At 38.1% G+C, this 23666-nt stretch overlaps 1 protein-coding gene across 12 annotated transcripts in view; it reads right to left on the bottom strand.

The window, feature by feature from the left end:
- KLHL13 (kelch like family member 13) overlaps window positions 1-23666 on the bottom strand; it is a 90589-nt gene that overhangs the window by 25789 nt on the left and 41134 nt on the right. The window contains exons 1-2 of one of the 12 annotated variants that reach the window (XM_076346882.1): window positions 15576-15643; window positions 14986-15098 (exon numbers count right to left, since the gene is read on the bottom strand). The exons of 8 other annotated variants lie outside the window; for them this stretch is intronic. In XM_076346882.1, coding sequence (XP_076202997.1) covers window positions 14986-15083 — 98 coding nt within the window. In that variant the 5' untranslated portion in view covers window positions 15084-15098; window positions 15576-15643. Of the gene's footprint in view, window positions 1-14985; window positions 15305-15575; window positions 15971-23666 lie in introns of those variants that run through there. 3 more of the 12 variants (XM_076346884.1, XM_076346894.1, XM_076346883.1) reach the window with 3 other exon arrangements.

Consider the following 23666-nt stretch of genomic DNA (forward strand, 5'->3'; position numbering starts at 1 on the left):
CCATTCAGCAGCGTACATGGGTTTGAAACAGTGAGATTTTATGCACACAGACGTAACAACAGATTGTAGGAACAAGGGTACATCTAAATAGCTTTGACTTCTAATTTAGCAACCCAATAATTAGACATCTGAAAAAATCAATAATTGTGGATGTACTGCAGCATGCAAGAATTGTGTCATTTTTGAAACAGAATTATCTCTATTTTATAAAACAAATCCCGAGTGTAATTTAAATAAAGTTTTACAGGGTGTACCTTAGAAAAGTGCTCTCCAAACTATCTTTGGCATCCAACAAATGCATACAACAATGTAACACAGCAGCAAAGCAGTTGTTAGCTCGTGACCCAAAATATTTTCGTTCACTTTGTTCTAGGGTGTTTTGGGGGTGATGGTGTTGGTTTGTTTTAGTTTTAATACAATCACATCAAGGAAAGAGTCTAACATAATTTCAAAGGACACCCAGTCTCTAAATCTGTACATGTCTTTCTAAGAAGAAATCTAAAATAATGCGGGGAGACTTGTAAGCGTGGGTGGGAAGGAACCGCAGATTCAACTAGCATGAATCTGACTGTATTTGCTCTTGAAAGATCTTCCTGAAATGTCAGATCAGATAGCCATTATATGAAGGGGCTTTTAAAAGACTTTTTCTAAACTCAAAAGAAAACAGAAGATGTACACATCTGGTAAAATCATTAGGAAAAGAAACGTACAAGTAAACCAACTTCCTTGGCCATTTGGAGTAGACTTTTTACCATGTTTGCCACATACACCATGCTACTTTATTTCCCGGCAGCCAGCATACTTCATAAGTTTTACAAATGAAGGCAAAGACCTTGACCATGATTCATTTATTCCAGGAATGGCAGCGATAATGGAAGCATTTTTCTGAACAGGCCACATCACGTACAACTTCCCAAGCTTTGTCCTAAGAGGTCCTCTATAGCATGCGATGCCTTGTTACAACAGCACAGCCAAGAGAGAGAATACAATATATTTCAAAATACTTGCAATACTTAAAAGTATGGATTCGACATGCCAGGTGTGGCTATAAGCAGTTATTTCCCCTACATGTTCTCCAGGTACCCAGCCCCCTGAGCTGGAAGACAGGGACGAGGAGCAGAATGAAGCCCCCATAACCCAAGGGGAAATGCTTAGCGACCTGCTACACCACTTCGACACACAGAAGTCTACGGGGCCAGATGGGATCCACCCAAGGGTACTGAGGGAGCTGGCGGAAGTGCTCACCAAGCCACTTTCCATCCTTTATCAGCAGTCCTGGCTAACTGGGGAGGTCCCAGTTGACTAGAGGTTAGCAAATGTGACATCCATCTACAAGAAGGGCCAGAAGGAAGATCCGGGGAACTACAGGTCTGTCAGTCTGACCTCAGTGCCAGGGAAGGTTATAGAGCAGATCAATCTTGAGTGCCATCACATGGCACATACAGGACAACCAGGTGATAAGGCCCAGTCAGCATGGATTTATGAAAGGCAGATCCTGCCTGACTAACCTTATCTCCTTCTATAACAAGGTGACCTGCTTAGTGGATGAGGGAAAGGCTGTGGATGTGGTCTACCTGGACTTTAGTAAAGCCTTTGACACCGTTTCCCACAGCATTCTTCTGGAGAAACTGGCTGCTCATGGCTTAGATAGGTGTACTCTTCGCTGGGTAAGAAAACTGGCTAGACAGCCGGGCCCAGAGAGTTGTGGTGAATGGAGTTACATCCAGTTGGCGGCTGGTCACAAGTGGTGTTCCCCAGGGCTCAGTATCAGGGCCAGTTCTCTTTAGTATCTTTATCAATGATCTGGATGAGGGGATTGAGTGCACCCTCAGTAAGTTTGCAGATGACACCAAGTTGGGCGGGAGTGCTGATCTGCTCGAGGGTAGGAAGGCTCTGCAGAGGGACCTGGACAGGATGGATTGATGGGCCGAGGGCAACTGTATGAGGTTCAACAAGGCCAAGTGCCGGGTCCTGCACTTCGGCCACAACAACCCCATGCAGCGCTACAGGCTTGGGGAAGAGTGGCTGGAAAGCTGCCTGGCAGAAAAGGACCTGGGGGTGTTGGTCGACAGCCGGCTGAACATGAGCCGGCAGTGTGCCCAGGCGGCCAAGAAGGCCAATGGCATCCTGGCCTGTATCAGAAATAGTGTGGCCAGCAGGAGCAGGGAAGCGATCGTGCCCCTGTACTCGGCCCTGGTGAGGCCGCACCTCGAATACTGTGTTCAGTTTTGGGCCCCTCACTACAAGAAGGACATTGAGGTGCTGGAGCGTGTCCAGAGAAGGGCAACGAGGCTGGTGAGGGGTCTGGAGAACAAGTCTTCTGAGGAGCGGCTGAGGGAACTGGGGTTGTTTAGCCTGGAGAAAAGGAGGCTGAGGGGAGACCTCATCGCTCTCTACAACTACCTGACAGGAGGTTGTAGTGAGGTGGGTGTCAGTCTCTTCTCCCAAGTAACAAGCGATAGGACAAGAGGAAATGGCCTCAAGTTGTGCCAGGGGAGGTTTAGATTGGACGTGAGGAAAAATTTCTTCATGGAAAAGGTTGTCAAGCATTGGAACAGGCTGCCCAGGGAAGTGGTTGAGTCCCCATCCCTGGAGGTATTTAAAAGACATGTAGATGTGGTGCTTAGGGACATGGTTTAGTGGTGGACTTGGCAGTGCTAGGTTAATGGTTGGACTCGATGATCTTAAGGGTCTTTTCCAACCTAAACGATCCTATGATTTTCAGTACATAATAGGTAGTTCTCTAATACCTGTATCACACATATAAGCTCAGCAGCTCACAACTTGATGCTCTTCTGCAGAGGAGATTTTCACTATTTCTTTTCCATATTTGCTGTTACGTACGTACAGGAACTTGTGTATGCAAATTAGACATTAAAAATTGCAAACTTCCACACTATAAAAATCCACCAGAATATAAATGTTACAGTTCTAGCCTCAAACATTAACTTGGCTGCATATGACTCCATGAGAATAAACTTAAAGATAACCAAATTATATTACTCCTATACTGGTTTTTGCTTCATATCTAAACAACTATGACATTTTAAAAATTGTGGTTTTCTTCTGTTTTTAAAATACACCACCTTTTTTACCTACAGCTTAACAGTGTAGGAAGGCAGAGCACCTCTCCCATCATGCAGAAAGTGACATTCAGGAGCTGGTTTTGGCAGAAGTTACAATGCAAGTCAGCAATAAGACCTGGCAACAGCGCACTGATCCCCTGAATCCCAGCCTTGTGACATGCACAGAGGGTAAGAGCGCGCTCCCGGAATGACCAGAAATTATGAGTTTGTCCTTGGCTTTGTACCAGTTTCAACATTTATCTTCACACAACAAGAGAAACCTGTCTTTGTAAGACAAAGTGAAAATGCAGCAGCTCTTACACACTGTGTTGATACCATTACACAAAGAAACAGCAAAACCCAAGCACTGTATCATATACAACGAGAGTAATTTCAAACTGCCCTGCAAAGAAATTTTAAACTATTCAGAATATAACTTCTGTTTGGGGGGCTGTAAAGTGAGTATGCAGAAATAACTGCCATTCACACCCAGAACAGACAGGTAACGTGCTTTATATCCAACTGAATTCCCAACAAAAACACAGTAAGTACATCTGTCTTGTTTGGACAATTACCAAAGGCATTATTTACATTCATTAACATAGGTCTGCTAAGCACTATAAATAATTAGATACTAATGAATGTAAACATATTGATTTTTTACTTTATTATAAGTACAGTATATCACAATTAAGCATACTACCAAAGAAGAAAGCTAATTCATTTTTTTTCTAATTAATTTTATTGTTCTGATCAATAGAAATCATTAAACAAGAAGTGCAGTAGTAGCATTTTTAACCAGGGTTAAAAAAAAAAGTTGGAGGAGACAGCTAAAACTACAATAACATGTAGTGATAATTCACAACAAGTTGCTCTAAATGTGGATATTAACACCACTTTCAATGCATACACTTGGTCTGGAGGGGGTTGAACATTATAGTATTAAGAACAAGGGAATCATGGAGTTTAATGTGATATGAATATTAACATTGCAATAGCAAGGCAGAGGAGCTGCCTGACTCTTTCTGCAACGTCTGGGAAGCAGTGGCTCGCAGTTCAGAGAAAGGCACCGGAGGTTACTTAATTGCTAATCACAGCATAAGCTGTCACTCAGAATTTTCTTTCTTAACCTTATGTTGATCCTTTCAAGCACAGGATAGTTTTTTCCTAGCTACTGTAACCAAACGTGCTTTTCTCATGACTCCAAGTTAATCCCCCAAGTACTTCCAACTGGTATTTTTGTAGCGATGAAGCATGGAGTGTGCATTATATGGATATTAATTATATATCTTAATTTCCTAACTTCCTGTCAATTTTGACGGAAAACAGCTTTGCTTTTTACCATTAAAGATGTAAAAGTAACTTTTCTTTCTGTAGATGATTGCCCACTAGATTAGCTTTCATTTATTTTTCTCTCTAAAGATACTATTTTTTTTAATCTTGTTCACCTACTAAAAGGTACCTGAATACCCTCTTTGACAATCTGTGCAATTAGCAATTACTTTAGAACTAGAAAGACGACCATAAGCCAGATGTTGGGCTATGGAAAAAAAAAACCTACAATAGTTCAAGAGTCTTGCCAAGCTAATGTGAAGAAGCTACACTGACTTTTTGGGTTTGCTTGTGGGTTTTGTTTTTTTTTTCCATAGCGCAGACAAAGGAAAACCATAGCTAAGCACCACCCTAGTGGAGAAAATAAAGTTGAAATGGAACAATTCAGTAGTATTATTTAATATTTCATTGATTTGAAAGATACAAATTCAGTGGCTTTTAAGTACTAGTCAGGTATATAATTCCATAAATCTTATCACAACACAGGACAAAATATAGTGGGGTAACAACAAGAACACTTGACTTCTGTTAATGAAAAGATGACTGGAAGGTGAAAAATCATCTCAATGGGTCTTCATGAGTTTCTAGGTTTAATTGCTAGCACCTGCATATAAAGAAGTGGCATGAGTAAATATCTAGACTGGCACAAACATTAGGGAGCTTAGTATTTCAGAAGAATACTAAATATGCAATTTGAAAACGCACAGACTGACCAAAGCATTTACAGGACTTCGGTCCATTACTGCTCCCAATTCTGCATGCAGTCTCTCTAGATTAAACGCAGTGAATTATGTTAACTCTGAACGGACTTTAAAGGTTGAAACAGAACTATGTATACAGCAGAAGAGCCACTAACCCTGTGACCAGGGACAGGATACGAGACCCCGTAGTTGGAGCCAGAATCTGAACCTTACTCACTCAATCCTTACCTGAAGGCTTGCTGACAAACACAGCAGTCCACACCTCTAGCATAACTGCAATTTGTACCTTCCTTCAAAACATGCTTTAAGTACTGGAACTTCTCAGCAAATACTGACAAATATTTTTGAACTGGCTGGAGTTACATGATTCACAAAGGCAAACTGCTTTCTAAAGCATTTAGCAAATATTAACCTGCTAAAACAGTTCAGAGGCATCCAGGTGACTCATGAAAGCAGGGATCTGTGGAAACTAAGACAAGTTCTACCATCAACTAAAATATTCAAATATGGGATTGCCATTTTGTACAGCACTCAGTGGCAGGAATGAAATTAAACAATATTCTGTCATCATGTTTTCTTCAGAAATTAAACTCATTCTGATGCAACAGAAACAAGGCAACTATGAATATTATTGGGGATTTGTTAATTTACATCAGTAAACCATTGATCTGTTTGAAATTGTCAGAGCATAGTACACAGTCTTTGAAAACAAATTAAGGAGATCGGCCTACAGCTACAGATATTTTAGAGTGCATGTTCTCTGATGTATTTAAAACCCACAGTCTTTACATAACTCAGCAAAAGCTTGCCAAAGCCATACTGGCCAGACAGTGAATTCCTAGTTTGGTGAAGCTCAATAGCTTATTTCTGAAAGGATTATAACCTTATTTTCTCTGTCAAATCACTGTCCAGTGAACCATGACTGCAAGTGTTCTGGTCACTGGTAAACGGCATCTTCAGCAATCACTCCTGGCATGTGCCAGTGCTCTGGTATTTATCAGCAAATGAAGAACCAGATTTCAATTTCATATTAAGATATTCTTATTACAAGACAAATCTTTACTATCTTATGATCTAACAAAAGATCTGGTATATTACAGGGCTATCCTATACATGTATTTTGCTAATGAACCTGTTAATGAAAGGGCCAGTGAAATACAATGAAACTTTCATTTACTATTAGATATAGAATAATTCTTTACTTTGTATGCATAATCTGCCAAAAAGTATTTTAGTATGCTTAGTTTGCCAAAAAATAATTTAAGTATTGACTATCTGTCTTCCCATTATGAACTTCGTGACTAATGAATTTAGGAATTCCCCAAATTACATGGCCACCTAGGAGCTCAATAAGCATAACTGATATGGCAGCATTGTATAAAAGAAAATCTCATAACACTTCTATTAAGAAATTAAAATATTAATATAATGTAGATTAACAAATTACACAATCACGGTATTTCACATTTCTTCCATTCCGGATCTTCTACCCATACAATTTCAGGAAATCCTTTATTCTGGCAAAGAAGTTACTTTTACACTTGTCCTTCCCTAAAATAACATCTCATCTTTTTATTACTATTTTTTTAACAGGAGTTTCTAACTTAATTCCTTCATGGTATCAGTAACCCAGTAAAACTAGCCGGTTTTGTAATTTGTTAATGGTTTCTTATTACAAAAATACAGAAAAAGTTTCTATAGGAAATGTAAGTTTACATCTTAAAATAGATACGTGACTCCAGCTAAAAGAGAAAACAAAGACAAAAGGTCATTTTTGTTCCAATAGGTTGACAGAACAAGTTAGCTCCTCTCTTAAAGACCAACCAACATGTTCAGCAAACTTCAGTTCTTGCTTTGGGGGCATACAGGTACTGACACAGGCTGCTGCTAAAGATCTGAGAGTAGGATGAACACAAGAACAGTGCTGGAAGGCAGGACTGAAACAACCTCTGGTACACACAAACCATTAGGAGTACGAATCATGGCTTTTTTTTTTTTTTCCTTCCTTATTATGACCACTAGTCCCATGCCATCAGCTTCAGATGTCACTGTTTTTACTGAGCAGTTTAAAGGCTGTATTTTTAATAGATGAACTAGAGGCTGGTAATGTAACTCGAAACACTTTGCATTTATCAGGTTACTGCATTTCTTAAAAATGCTGTTTTAATGCTGTTTACTTGAAAGGGGCCACCACAACCCAAAGTCTGCAAGCCTTTACCTCAGGTGAATTAACACTGCATTTAAACTACTGTGGGTGCGATTTTCAAAAGTAGCTACAGCAGGTAGTGCAGAATAATGCTCACCTTGGGCAATGCTCTGATGTTTATATTTGTATATCTCACTTTTTACACCTGACCTTGTTCATAGATTAGAAGAACAGCAATAACAGCAGAACATTTAAACATTTGTTTAGTAACTTGACACTGAGCTCTTCTGAATCTCCACTCCAGCAGAAAGGCATAAAATAAAACTTACTGTTTCTTAAATTTAAAAACAAATAGATGTTCCTATATCCATTTTCCACCTTTCCTCTTAACTAAGGGTGTTCTGTAAAAGGAGAACAGAAACCAGGCTCTATTAAGCAGAGAAAACCAGTGAGAAGTGGCATTTTACTTTCACAAGGCTCTGGCCAAGGGCAGCAGGAGAGGAGGATATAGGGCTTCCAAACCCCCAAAATTAGCAGAGAAGGGCAAAGATAATTTCTGGACACATGCTCATGGACAGCAAGCAGAGGCAGGTAGGTCTCCAACTTTAACTGCTGTTTGGACACAGTTACAGCATGAGATGCTCATTGAAATGATCACCTTAAGAAGGTGTCTGAAGTGGAAATTAAGTACTGAAGCCTGTCCTGAGTACTGCATAGCCTGAGCAGCTCTGCAAGCACAATCACCAAGGGTAGCAAGGCCACAAGGGGAACACCACCACCACAAACTGACTTGAAGGACAGGGACACCGAACCTTGTTCAACCAGCGTCAGGCTCAAGGTAACCTACTTAAGCTATTCTAGAAGCAAAGTGTTGGAGACTAGTGCATAAAAGTCAAGCCTTTAACTTTTTTTTTTTTAAATACAGTCAAGTCTCTTTGGACATCAACACACAATCACCATCTTGACAAAAAGTTTCTGCCCAAGCACACAAGCCCACAATGTAAACAAAAACGAAGAAAGCTATTAGAAACACTCAGATGATTGAAGACACGATTGGTGTTCCACACACCAATGGATCTGGGTGGAAAGGAGGACAATGCAGAAACGAGGATACTCCCAACATCACTTGAGCCTTTTTGTATCACTTCAAAGTAAGGCCACGCTGTGATCAAAGCCAGCGCAAAATTAGGTCCCACAAAGCCAGCAGAAGAGGACTGAGCAACATCATCAACCATTTCAGTATGATTTCCCAAGGATACGCACACAGAAAATATTCTCCTCAAAATTCCTTCTTAAACAACTATCAGAGGTCTCAAGCTGTTTGCAGCATAATTACAGCCTGCTGGTTAATTCAAATTTGTTTTCCACAGAAACAAAGCAATATTTGGCTCAGTCATTGCTATAAAGCTTTTGTTCCTAACAGTATTTAGTCTCTCTGGGAGCCTCAGTATCACATCCACATTTATCTATTTGACAAAGGGTTTACATTCATTGAGCCATTTGTAGCTTAAATTTGCAGACTCAGATTGTTTAATGATGCTAAATTAGAAACGGTTTTCTGATGACTTTTGCCAAAGTTGGTGTTAGTCTATTGATTCCTACTATTAAAAACAGAAAAAGCAAAGCAAATACACATGCTTTGTAGCTTTTTCTACAGAAGCAGAACTACTTTATTTCCTTGACATTCAAAAAGGTAAAATACAGTACTCACTCACAGGTTTCACAGTTTAGGCTGGACTGACACTGCATATCCTATTCTCTGCCCTTTATATTTAGTCTTAAGTGTTCAAAAGGCAAGTCATGGTTTTAGCTAGGCAGCTTAATACTTCCTGTGCATTACAAAACACTTAAAAACATTTGCATGCACCAGCGGACTACAGTTCTACCTGATGTCTTTAAATTTAGTATTCATACATACAGAAATTAAGTTTGCAGAATGGTTCCTTAAAGAAAAAAACCTATACGTCTAAGGTGGCACCTGCACATTCAAGATTTAGTCACAGAATATACATCCCACTGTATTCCTGTAACATATTTGGGAACTACTCCTTTCCAGAGTGTTGGCTTTTTTCTCCTACATAATATACAGAAAAATTTTGATAGCTTAAAAGCCAGCAAAAAAAGTAAACAAGATTCTGACATTAGGGTTTGGTAATTAACCCCCAGTCTTTCTGCTGCCTAGGTCTGTTCTACCATTCCTCTTGCTTTTTCACTTCTCACAGTTGTTTTAGCATTCCTTTGTTACAATCTCCTGGGGAGAATGTAGGGGTTTTTTAATTACTTCAAATTGTAAAATATTTTTGCCTTACATTATAAAGAGTTTAAATCTAAGCATGTCAGATAACAGGTGTGGGTGACTTGTCGATCCCATGGAAAAAAAAACACATCTCATTTTTGCAAGAATCTCAGTCACTGCTGGACAAAATACTACAGCAATAATATGGATGTGCACTTCCACTTTAGTGTTATAGCCACACATTATTACACTCCAATTCCCACTATTACCATTTAGAACAAGTGACTATTATTTTAAAATCCCAATATTCACCAAGTACTTTATGAAAATCCATAGGCATCCCCATCCAAACTTCAACAATACTGTGTAACACTACACAAGCCAGTGAGTAGAAAGTGGTTGCACAACAGGATTTTTTCCACAACAACAAGGAAATAATGGCAACAATGACGAACTGGCAGAACTGACATTCTGGCAGAATATGCCGAGTAACATATTCAAGATAATTCAATAAAGATGCTTTAGCATGTCACAACATAACATCAATATTGCAACATCACACTGTATAAGGAGAATGTGATTTTGAGGACCTGTAAGCCACAGCATCACCTATAAAGGTCTGCCCAGAAAAATCACTAGTACTAGGAAACTTCATCACAACCAGGTTTGGGTTTTTTTCCTTGTTTTTGCCATTTTATTTCTCCAATGAAATTTCACGTTTCGAACTTACAATAATCTACTGAATACCTATTATTTAAAAAGCAAAAGTAAGATCAACAGATACAAATAAGACCTCTACATACAAAATTGCTGGGATTAAAAGCAGTCTTCCATTTATAAGATATAAGCCCCTTCTGTTCCCCACCCACCCAATTCATCTGTTTGCATGCATTATCAGATTAGTTTAAAAAATATTTGGGGTGACCTGCACATTGAATTTCAACTTGCTGAAATTTGAAATATCTAGGAAGTAATTGCTTAAAATGGAAACATTGCCGAAGACAGACGAGTCTGTTTTGGTGTGAATACCATGTAGTCTGTCAAATGCTCAAGAGCCCAACAAAAGGGTTTATTTACTAAAAATGATCAATGAAGACAGTAGAGACACATAGGGTGGTCTCACAAAAGAGAACTGTCTGATACAGATGGTCTGATGAATTATGCATACACACCTTTTCCCATTTAAGTATATATCATTATATAGAATAAATTCAAAGAGCTCATTGTAGAGCAAATCAGAGATTTGAAAGAAGACACAAAAGCATTAACCTATATAACCTATATAAGCAGCTAAAACTAACACTGATTACTCCAGAGTATTAAGAATTTATTCTACTTTTCTGCACAGTAACTGATTTCCATTACTGCAAAGCATTTCCTATCGGACAAATCTCACAACCACATGACTCAGGATAGACAGACTGCTACAAACCCTTTGATAGCAATATATTTGGAATATCGCATTTGTTTATTTCTCCTAACATTAGTCAGTTATTTATGAACACATGCAAAGGATAGTTTCCATTTAAAATATCAACACACTAGTCCATGTAAAAGGACAGAAGGCACTAAGTTTACAAATGGATTATTCTGCATCTTTATTTTACTTATTTCTAAACATGCATGTTGGAGACTAAAAACACTTAACTGACTATTTAACTTTTCAAAAAACAGCTAACAATCATTCTCACATGACATAGAATAATCCTGTGTCATAGTATTTTTGAAAATAGTATTTTTGCATTATTCAATTCTTTGTAGATGTCCATCATAGTACTTTAATCTCCAGAGTTTCCACAAACATTTCTTCCATTTGTGTTAATGGAAGATGTGCACAACTTTGGAAAACAATGTAAGTGACATTGCTACTGTGAATAAGAAAGAATTCTCTTAGTTCTTAATGTATGAGATGATGTGGCCCATGAACAATAATTGGGACACATTCCTTTACACCTCAAAGCTGTTATATATAACCAAATTTCGAACTGTTCCTCACCCTCTCTGAAGAAGTGCTTCAATTCTTAAACCTCTGCTTATGTCGGTCACTGTTTTTTGTTTGTTTTTAACGTGGCCATCAATACATAGCTACAATGCCAAGGAATACCACTTTTCCAACTCGGTATTATTCACTTTGTCCTTTCCTCTGATTCACTTGCTGAAACTGCTCACCTGTCCACATAATATATTAAGTCACATAGGTCTGTCCCCTCATAGTCAACACAACCGCAAACATGAATGTGATTTCACTAGCAGAGCATAAACTTGCTGTAACAGCTTTCACACTCATTTTGACAAAAGGAATCTATATTCTAAACCCCAACGCTGTGTCATGAAAGAAAGTGTAAAGCACCATGACAAAGGCATGCACATGCACACATATCTGCACATTCCTAAATCGTGCACTAAGCCAGGCTGCATTACACCTACATATATTGGTCACATGCCAGTGCTCCAATTCTAATACTATCTAATTTTCCCTATGCAATGTCGCTGGAGCTCTCCAACTTGGGGGAAAGCTCAAGCTACTCTGGACCAGTTCCACCAGAAGCCAGGGGATGTTTGCATTTCCCTTCAGAGGGACCCTTCATCTTGCATGTAACATGAAAATTTACCTCTTGCATTCAGGATATCCTGAAAATATCCCTAATAATAACTGGTGGGAAACAGAAGCACCAGCCAAGAGTCAGCAATTCACTGCTGCACCTTTCCCGTTGCCAGGAAAGCAGTACCAGACCCAGCAAAACCAGCAGACTTCCCAGTAACAGAAGTCACATCCTTGCCTACAAAGTCATCAGCTCAATTTCAGCAGGTCCTTTATTTCATGTACTACCCGGCCACAAGTTTCCCACAGCAGAGGACTCTCTGGGACAAGCTCCTCAGACTCATTCCCCACCTCGGGAACTACCACAAACTTTTCAAGCAGAGACTGCAGCTAAACCGCCCCAGCTGCACAGCTTGCAGGACAGTTAACCCTTTTACAGTGCTACTTTGTACATAGATGCCTGCTTCATCCAAGAAGCCAAATGTGATCGTAACCGCCAGTCTCAGCATTTCGATACAGGGAAACTAAGGCAGAGTTCAGCTATCGGGTACACAGACCAAATAAAACACTAATAAAAATCTATGTCCTGACAGTCAGTTTAACCTCTAGATAAGTTACTTGTAAATCATAAGCAGGATGAAGCTTTTAAAATTAAGGTCAACTTTGCTAAAAAAACCTGAAAAACTGGAATTTCATTTTAAGCACAAAAAAAAAAAAATCACCTTTAAGACCTCCCTACTTTACATTCCAAATTACACTACAAACCTATTTTATAAGATTAAGATGTCAAGTATTAAAGGGATTAAAAGCTCAATTATACCTTTGTATACTCTAGATCCAAAATACAAAGTATAGAAGTGTTCATCTGTGAATTCGAGTTTTACGGTCATTTATTTTACATTAATACATGTCCTGTTTCACACGCCACTTATTCCCGAATCTTTTATTCAAAACATAAGCCTTTTGCCAGTGTGCAGAGTACTACTTATGAAAGAAAACTTATAAATATGAATGTGAAAAACATCAGATCGCATAAAATAGTAGCAAATTTACTGTAATCTCTGCAGTGAAGATAATGAATTCCATCACCTGTTTTACTGGTCAACCTAAGTGACAAGGGTTTTTTTATCAGTTGATACATACTGCCTAATCAAATAGGTGCCATTTTATAATGTTTCTCATTCTTTATAGTAAAGTATATGAATAATTTTAATGCTAGATTTAACAGTCCTGCTAATGTCAGGGCTGTGTGCCAGTGAAGAAATGTCTTCATAAACATTGGGATACATTGACTCATTATAAAAAGATGATTAAGGCTGCTGATCACATATTTCTCCTGCTCCAGATAAGCTCAGCATCATATAGTTAAGCACGATCACTAAACCTGTTCACATACTTTCAACACACTGAGATAATTAGCTACATGATCCCCATCATAAAAGCTGGAGCATACACAGGGCTAGATTAGCAATTTAAAAGCGAAACACAAAAGAAATATTCAGTTTCAGCAGCAGATAGATCAGACTAGGCTATTTCTGATTTTTCTTGCATTTAATAAGTACTATAGTTTAAAAAACAAAAACATAACATACAACACTAAAGATAGTGTTTCCCTGAAATAGGCTCAAAAGCCTCACAACTCTTTATGATTATACTTTCTTTGTTTTTAGTCATATTTTTTAAAAAGTCATAATAAGTAGCAATTTATTGGAAACAGCTTATTTCTGGTAGCCTTAAACATATTTGATGCATTCAGTGAGTGAAAAGGCTGAAGTACTTCCATGAAAATTAATCTTAAAATTGGAGCGTGCACAGCACAGGTTCTATACAGCCAGGTTAGCTCCTTAAACCCCAGCCTTTCTGACCGAGAACAATAGTGACCACGCATATGGCATTGTATTGCTTCAGCTCCACTGCTTATCAATGCAATTCTCAACAATCAAAAAAGACAACATTTAGAGGACCTGTAAATACCTATTTCTTACAGCATGTCCCTACAGCAGCTGGAGCAAAAGCCTATCAGCAAAAAGACAATACAAGCTTAAAGGTACTAATACTGTAAATATTAGGCTGGAATACTATTGGAAAGTAATAGTCTTTATAGTAATTTCCAGATAGGGAAGTCATCTACACTGCTACTTGTGCATTTTAAAGCAACTCTTCCTCATTTTCAAAAGAGCTGCTTCCTTAAATAAAGGCAGAAGAAATTCGGTACCCCTATGCTTAGAGTTTTATCTCACAGAAGGAAAAAAGCCACCTGTATACGCTAACACAGAACTCACAGCAAAAGGTGAACAAAAGCTCCATCAAGATTTAGCAAGACAAAGGCATATTGTTTCCATGTGTATTAAAATACTCTTTTATGTGAAGCTACTTTACATGGACAAACTGCATAACTATGTAAGTATTCAGATACGAATGATTTATATTTATGTTTTAAGCTTTTATTGTAACTTCCTAAAAAGACATTCAATTTGTATTAAGGCTAAGACTTTCAAGAATAAAACAAGACCAAAGCAGGATGATTTCTTTTATACAAGAACTTACACGAACAAAAGTGCAGTACAATACAGCAGGTGATTCCATGTTTAAATTCCAAGTGTAATAGTCAGGAGGAAGAAATGTTAGCATATACACTACAAAGAAAGCCTGCCTCAAAGCTTAACTTGTCAATTCAAGATCAGCGCTACAAATTAACAGCAACACAAACTTTTCAAATTAACATATATGATATTATTATGAATATGGCTTAATCTGCACAATTTCTCTACGTTTCAACGAAGAGGGAAAGACTTGACACAACATCCATCATGAAACATCCAGGATAAAATCTGGGGGGGTCTACATGGAAAACAAGGTAAAATTCTGAGTGCCAATGTCATTTAATATATAACAGGGTATTTTGCCACAGGGTAGTCTCACAAAAGCAATCCCACCTTATTATCCTCATTTCTCTCACTTACATGTATGCTGGAGAAAGTGGCGATGACCTGGATGTTTTAAGCACAGGAACTGGGAATTTCCAGATAGCAGGAGAGCTCGTTTTCCATTTCAATGGCATGTTGTCACCACGGTACTACAATAACAGTAAACAGCGTTTCCATAACAGACTACCAACTAGGACTTCCATTCCACACACTACTGACACAGCAGTGGCTGCTGCTAAGAACAAGGAAATGATTCTGCCAATGCCCTTAAACCGATGCTTCCAATCTGTAAAACAGGGCTGCAAGGCATCTCCTTTTAAATCTTGCTGTCCCCTAAAGCAATATGATGATTCTATCCTTCTAACTCAACAATAGTGCCACCTCGTTAGGGAAGCGCTGACTGCAGTATATGTTTAAAAAAAAAAAAAAGACTGCGCTGTGCACACCAGCACAATGCAGCTCTATTTAATAAAAGCAGCTAATTTTTAAAGAACTGTTTCTGATGCTATTGTTCTACCTTAACAGGGACACTGCAGCACTGTACTATATTCTCTTCCTATTAACCTCATTTCTGACCAATGGAAGCAGAAAAAAAATGGGTTTCATATGAAAATGAAACAACATACCTACTCAGAATACACTTGTCATCCTCTGAACATTCTTCTTTTGAGCTGCAACAATTCAAATGGGATATAAATCTCAGCATAGCCTTAGGCCACGGCTAATAGAGATCAGTGACTAAATTCAGCAGCCTGTTTTCCTCCTGTGCAAGCTCTGACCAAACAATACAAGAATGCCATTATGGAAAAAGCCCATTGCAAAAAATCAGTCCTTCTAATCCATAGCTAGAAGACAAAATAAAGCACAAATCACTGCAGGTTTCTGCATGCTCTTCTAATAGCTTCTGGTCCAGGATGCTCTCATTTTCCTATTGTCATTTCCAAGGAGGATGAGCAAAATCTCATGCATTTTACAACATGCTATGGGAACACAAATATCACTGTCTTCTGCAGTAGAGAAGCAGAGAGTAGCACGCTGTTAATAGCAGTCCTTGTAGGGACGCTATCAACAATCTAATTCTGAACGCCCCCCCCCCCGCCGCTCACAAATTGCCTGAAGAACTGACGAAGCAGACGGTCATGCAGGTGTCCATCAGGGACCACTCCGCAACTCTCTGCTCTGCTTGGTGACCTCCCGGGGCTGATGACAGTGGAGAGTTTACAAGGCAAGCTATTAAAAAGGGAATGGAGAATTTAATAGCATATTGTGCATAAGCAGAGCAGGTTACTAGTGAAAATAAGGTAAAGCTTCAACTATATTGACTCCCTTACATTAAAAGTGATTTTTAAATTTTTTTTCTTGTATTACCACAGTAGACTAGAACAACACTGTTTGAGATGTTTATTCTACAGATTTCAGAATAGTCTTTGTACAGCATAACAATTTTTTTGTTCATCAGGACAGCTTAATCCTATCACAAAAAAGCCAACACCCCATCACGCTACTCAGCAATAAAGAATAGAACCAGGAGCAGAATTTCTATAAATTTAAACATTTCAATAACATTTAATAACACTGATAGGTTTTTTGTAATGGTGAAACCTACACTGTTAAGTTTTTGGGATGAAATCACCAGGGAATAAGTGCTGCTTCTGATCATTATTATTGAAAATGTTTGCCCAAAATGGTTTTCGACATTTGAAGCTGTTATCCTAACCACAGGCAAGGAACTAAAATAACCCAGGATGATCAGAGCCAAGGACTAATTCAAAACCAGATGCACCTATTTGACAAACAATTGAGGAGCCCTCTCCCACTTCTTTGAAGAAGTTCTAAATTACACATGAGCAGCATTAACACAGGCAACAAATTTCACATAAACTGCTACTTGAATGCTGAACAGACATTAGCTGTGTAGGACAACAGTGTTTATATGCTATAAATATTAAGAAACACTAGCCCTGCAGACAGCAAGTATGCAGTTTTAGCATAAAGAAGTCTTACTCTCAGTAAAAGAATTCATGCATTTACATGCCAACAGCCATGCTTGTCTGCACGCATTGTAAATATTGCGTGCAGTCTCATACATATACATAACACCAGACTACTAGATCATGCCTTCTCTGCACTGAGGGCCTAAAAGTTAAGTTGAAAGAGATGTTAGATAGCAGCTATTATAATCACACAGAAAAAAAAAACCCACTATTTTGAATTCATACACTCAATTTTGCTTTTGCATTTGCCATCATACAGAAACTGTCTTAAAATACAATAAGCAAATGCTGTTACTCCCTTCCTCACATTGAGTGCACAGCCAGTGCAACCAACTGGTAACCGCTTTTTAAGTCTCTATCTCCTTGCTCTGCCAACTCCAAGGAGCTGATTACATATTTTATTTATAACAGCAGCATTACTAATATAAAAGAATGAGGCTAAGGACAATCAGTGGGCCACTCTTTCAAAAGTAACTCTTGAAATACCCCTTTGACCAGTAAAATAAAAGCCAACTCGAGCCACACAGTCATTCCCAAGCATTGACTGGTATTTAAGTCAACCAATGAACATCCAAAAAGCAGAGTTACTTCCCACTTCTGACCCCAACAAGATCATTCAGCACAGAGGGCAGCATTAGTGCTCAAATACCTACTCTGCTTTGGGTGCTTCTATTCCCATATATTTTTCATTTAATTTCCAAGCAACCTAATTAAAACCTTTACAGAAAACCCAGTAGCAGTAAACTTAACATTTTTTTTTTTCAAGTGTATGAATCCCAAGCACTGCCCAACTTCATCTCCTTCTAATGTCCACCACACACTACTTGATCAAACAGTCAGTGTACAAAATATGGACTTGAAGGAAGTAGCAGTGCCAGGTACTCTAAAAATAGGCAAATGCTTTTCACTTGCAAAAGACGAACCACATGAGAAATGAATCACCTATCTGCACATAAGGAGAAAAAAAATAAATTAAATACCATTTTCTTCCTGACAGTCACAATCAGTCGTGTACTCCCAGGGAAAAGATTACCTAAATGTATTCTACTCTTTACATAAACCATTCCTAAGACAACAGAAAAATCATAGTATATTATTCTGTTATTTTAATTAAGACTTCAAAATAACAGTTTAGTTACACGTTTAAAAATATGGGAATAACCACCTGATCTCCTAGAGTGCATTGTGCCCACTGAATATACTACATTTTCTGTTCTCACATTACATTACTTTGCCACTCATCCACAAATTAACTGGTACTGAAGACCAAAAGTAGCATTACAGCTCTGTGCAGAATCCTGCTTGCCAAGGAAACAGTTATTCCTAGACAAGTGCTATGAAAACTCACCAAATGGGAGCACCAAACTGGAGATCTGCTTTTCTTTAAGTTTAAAACTCTTTTAAATGCTGAAGACCCATGATAACTGCACAGATGAAACAGCTTCTTGGGACCGTTCAAGGGGCTTGTTTTCTGTGTTTTGCTCACAAGCAAGTTCATGTTCGAGACTAAAAGCATCTACCATTTATAACTTGCTTAAAGTTATATTCTACTTATTATCTGAGCCTCTTACATATCTTTTATTCTGCATACAAAAGATGAGAAAGAGGAAGTCTTTGAGTTTTAAACAATCATTTCCACGCTTGTATTTCTGAAGCTGCACTGAGCAGACTGACAGCAAAATAACCAACATGGTATCAAGCACTTCTGCAGAAAATTCCTCCACAAAGTAACTGAACAGGTGGCATAAGAAGAAAAAAAGAAAATAAAAAGACCAAAGGCAAGATCCCAAGCCGCCATTTTACAGACCTGAGCTGTTAGCAAGGCCAGAAGCTATTGACTGAGGCTGTACAGCAGCACAGTTCTGATCCCACAAAAAGAAGGTAAATAGAAGAGTGCTTAATGGAGCAAGGCATTTCTTATCCCTCTTCCTCCACCCCCCACTCCAAATCCTTCTTCACTATTGACCAACAAGCAGGATTTGGCCCCAAATGAGGGGAGCAGGCATGCAACACCGTACTCTGCAAGCACACAAACAAGCCACACACAGAACCACCCCCTGCAAGCATGCTGATCACAGCACTTTTCCTCGGCAAGCTTTCCCTGATCTTCAGGGTAGGAATGCAGCTAAAACCACTTTCCCCTTGTGATTCTCTTCCTTTTTCTTGTGATATCCTCTTCTTTCCTTTGTACAACTTGCACACCAAGCTGCTACCACGTTGTTTCGTACATACCGACTGTCAGTACTGTATGCCTTTGCTGCCTTTTACCTGCATTATAAAATACAAGTTCTCCTCTTACAGCCCAGTATGCTTACATTTCTGGGGCATGTATACTTCCAACAAAACTTTTAAACCACCTCTGCATTTCCCATAAGACTTCCCCTCATGGTTGTTCAAAGAAGAAAAAGTCACAGGCAGAAAGATGTATCAGAGCCCAGTGGCAACATAAAACTATACTACTCTGAAAATATTTATTCTTAACCTTGAAATGCCACATGAATTTTTGTAGGAAAACTAAGCAGAGTAGAAGTTAACTTCTAAACATGCCGCTGGATTTTCATCAGTTTGCACAGATTGAGTTTAACTTCTTTTTTCAGCCCTTAAACTGTTAAAAACAAAACTGAAAAATATTTGCTCAGTCAAGTGATTTGCTGCGGTTAAAAGATTTGCTGTTCCGCTCTAACAACCTGCTTACCTCCCTCCTTTTATTCATCTACTAAGTATCGGAGGAACCAAAAGCATTAGGTGGAAATAGGGTTATGCTATATGGAAACTTTCTCAAGTCTTGCAAACCCTTTCTAGCATGACCTGAAAAGTCTTCAGCACTTCCAGAACCCCAGGCTTATTTTATACTTACAGAAAGAAAAATGTTCAATGTTAGTGACTGTGTTATTTACATCTCCCATTTTCACCTAGAAATGTAAACCGAATGGTCTAAATATGTGTCACAAATATTATGTTTTCTAACATTAGACTATTTTTCTACTGATAAGAGTGTTTGTTCATATAAGAAAGATGCCAACACACAAAAATAGGTTAAAATGGTGGTGTTAAGACCAGTAAACATCTTCAGACTTTTGAGATTTTTTCCCAACACTTATGTTTTAAAAATTCATTGCTTCAAAGCCATGTTTCCATTTTAAAATGGATATATGTTGTTATATGATGAAACCTCTATTATATGATATTAGCGCTAAGAAAGCTCGCTCCAAACTGAAGGCAGAAACTCAGTTTCACATCAGAAGGAATTGCTCTGGTCTTTTGCATATCTTACAACTACCAGGCTACTGAGCTGATGCATACTACTACGCAAGACCATTTTGATATAAAAGAAAATAAAAACACAACCCCCAAAATCCAGTAAAATATTCATATGAAAGCCATGGAGCTCAAATGCAATATTCATTTCAGCATTTTAAATATGGCTCTAAAGGCACAAGCCTAGAAACTGAGTAAGAGCAAATAAGGATGCATAACATTTCTCTTCAGGATCCCTAAAAAATTGACAGTGTGATAGTTTAATTGTCTTCCTTATATCAGCTCTTTCCCCTTCACATGGATGCTTCTTAAGCCTCTACCTCTGGCTTTTCAATCTATTAAACTGCATCTGTTCCAATTACTGGAAGAGAATAATTAAAAGATGGTGTTGACAGTACTGCCCTATATACAGGTCAGTTAATTAATACAATTTCTTTGACCATATATCGTGAAAATATTCATCCCAAAATTCATATGAAGGGAAAGCAAATCTCTGCCTAAAGTGGAATCTGAAGGAAACCACTGCAGTTATGCCTGCAATCCCCTCACAGCGACACTGTAACATTCCCCAAATACTGAAGTACAGAAAAAAAAATTGGCAATATGCACTTGGCAATACTTTTATTGAAACTACAACTTTTCTAGAAACTTCAGAAATCTATCTTACAAAGAAAAAGTATTTCAATTAAATTTTTAAGTAAATTAAGAAATAAGCTTTAACATAGCTGAAGACAGTTCTGAGAATTACACATGTACTTTGACTTACTATCCACTATGTTGTTTCAAAAAAATTTTTTTTTTAATAACTGGGGGGAAAAAGCCATCAGACACCAGATATAAGTTACAGCATCTTTTGGAAGCAATTGCACTGTAGACATCAAGATGCACACAGCCTCATAAATGGAACGAAGATGCTTACAAAATAGTTAGTATCAAATATATTTAATTCTTTTTAATTGAGCTGACTGCTCAAGGAACAAGGAATAATCATAAATTGTAAAGCACAAAGGAGTGAGATAAACTAGGTTTGTAGCCAACCCCTCCTGCTGTCAAAATGCTGTAAGCAGTGCAGGTTCCTGTCTCTATAGCAATATGTGTAGGGCTATTTCTAAAACCGAAAAAAAAAAATCCCCAAATCTTTAAATATTAAGTTAAGCAGTCAGGGCATGTACCGCATGTTTAACAAGAAGTACTGCAGTTTGCCATCCACCCACTCAGCATTTTTTTCCTGTATAAATGAGGAAATTGCTGCAGTAACATTTTAGGAAGCATCATTTCAGTGAAAATTATTTTTATACATAAATGTACATAGGCATACTATATATATGTATGTGTTTGTATATATAGCATGTGTATATACACACACACTATATATATATGCACTATATGTATATATATACACAAACCATTTTTTAATGTATATTTGACAAATATATATTACCCTGCATCTCACACAGCCACTTCCCCCTCCCTCCCAGACACCTCAGTTAAGAAAGATTCGAGTTCTCACATGATTTTCAGACTACCAAGATGTATGTTCTTCAACAAACCAAAGAGGCAGTAGCAGCTGGCTGACTGAGAGGTAATCATGTTGAGTAATAAGTTTCTCCATTACATACATTCTTCAAAAACCCACAACCCTGGTCCTTGCAAGTATCATTCATTAACGAGAAAAGTATCTTAATAGCCTAAGTATTTAGTTTCTGAAATTATTCAGCAACAGTAAACAGTTTAAAAAATCCACACCATTTCCTATCAAGTCACAATCAGATACAAAACAATTTAAAAACCATAACTTAGGTAAATCTTAAGTCAGCTTCGCAGAAACTCATAGGAAAGGGGGGACACACAAGAAACGAACAAACCTAATCCCTGTAGTATTCACACTTCCAATATTTAGAAGGGTTAATTTATTAAAATATTAAAGTCAGTTTCAGGTACATTTTGTAACTACACAGAGTCTCAGAAATATCTCAAATCTACTCCTACATGTGTGTTTCTGGCCATGAAAGTATTTTTTATTTTACGCCAGTTATGGATGCCCTGCATTTTCTTGTGTGTATTCTTGAAGAGGGCTTTGCTCTATAATTGAGGTAAGATTTCTAGCAAGAAATCACTTCCAAGGGTCAAGATGCACTGTTAATTTAGTAACAAGCTACAGGTTATAATAGGGGGGGAAAAAATAAAAATTCAACTTCGCTTGGGCAAACTACTCTTACATAAAAGGCATTTGGTAAAATAAGGTCTTAAAACACTTAGTAGGAGGTAAAACTAAAGTGAGTTAATGAAGGTTTCCAACTTTTGATCTAAGCCCATGTACTCTGCTGACAACATACTAAGAAGAAATGCTTTAGAACTAACACCGATTTATTCAGAGAACTGTGCTCATCTTCCCCAGGTGATTATATTTAATAAATCACCACAGAAATCTGAATGCACAGTCACAGCAGTCAGACTGACCCTGCTGAAAATAATTGGACTGAAGCAACAGTTATTTTTATTAGGTCAAACTGTGAACTACAAAGAATTTATTTCTAAACAACTTCTCCACAGCTGTTATGGTCTGTTGGCTATGCAATTTATTTTAGTAAAGTATGCCTGAACACATTTACACATCTGACTCATATGATGCAAATATATTAAACAATTTAGTAATTAAAAGGAGGCTAGGATTGAGCACCAGCCACTAATAACTCCAGTATTTCCTGCACCACTGCAAATTACATTAGTCATGTGTTGATTACAGTATTTTGAAAATATTCTTAAAATAAAAGTTTGTAGGCTTTTTCCTTCATTCTTCCATTATTTACATGGAATCTGTTAGTCATGTTGCATTCCTTAAACCTTATTGTCTTTATCCACTGGAGCGAGGTTTTTGTGGTCCTGCATACCTACACAAAGCAGTCCCTACTGAAAAGAGCAAGCATGGAAAGGCAAGAATAAAGCACATTGATCACTGCTTTTATTGTGTGTTTCTGTAATGACTCAATTTCTTTAAAAGACAAAAAGATTAACTTTTTCTGAGCACAGGAATTCCCACTGCATTGTCACCTCTGATGGATCCAGTCTGCTAATCCACAATCCACAAAATTTCCAATGTGGGCAGTCTGACATCTTTATCTGAAGGCCAGAGTCCCTCGGGGGAGACTGACAGAGAAGTAGATTGAAAAGGTTTCATGAAAGATGCTGATGCTTCAAGTCCAGGTTGTCAAAAATTGCTGTGTGTAACCTGGGAGCCAACAAAGAGCAGGAGTGCATCTTCTAGGAGCAGACTTGAAGCTGCTGCACCATGCGCCCGTGGTCACTGCACTGCTGCTGGCTGGATTCCGTTAAGGAGTCCCCAAAAATGACACTTACATAGATTCAATCAATTTAATTATTTGCCATCAGCTAGTCTGAAGCATGTTAAGTACAAATTTTTATGAAATAGCAACTTGAAGTTCAGCTTGCCTTCACATGCAAAGG

Source organism: Aptenodytes patagonicus, chromosome 9 (assembly GCF_965638725.1).
Source record: "Aptenodytes patagonicus chromosome 9, bAptPat1.pri.cur, whole genome shotgun sequence".
NCBI lineage: Eukaryota > Metazoa > Chordata > Aves > Sphenisciformes > Spheniscidae > Aptenodytes > Aptenodytes patagonicus.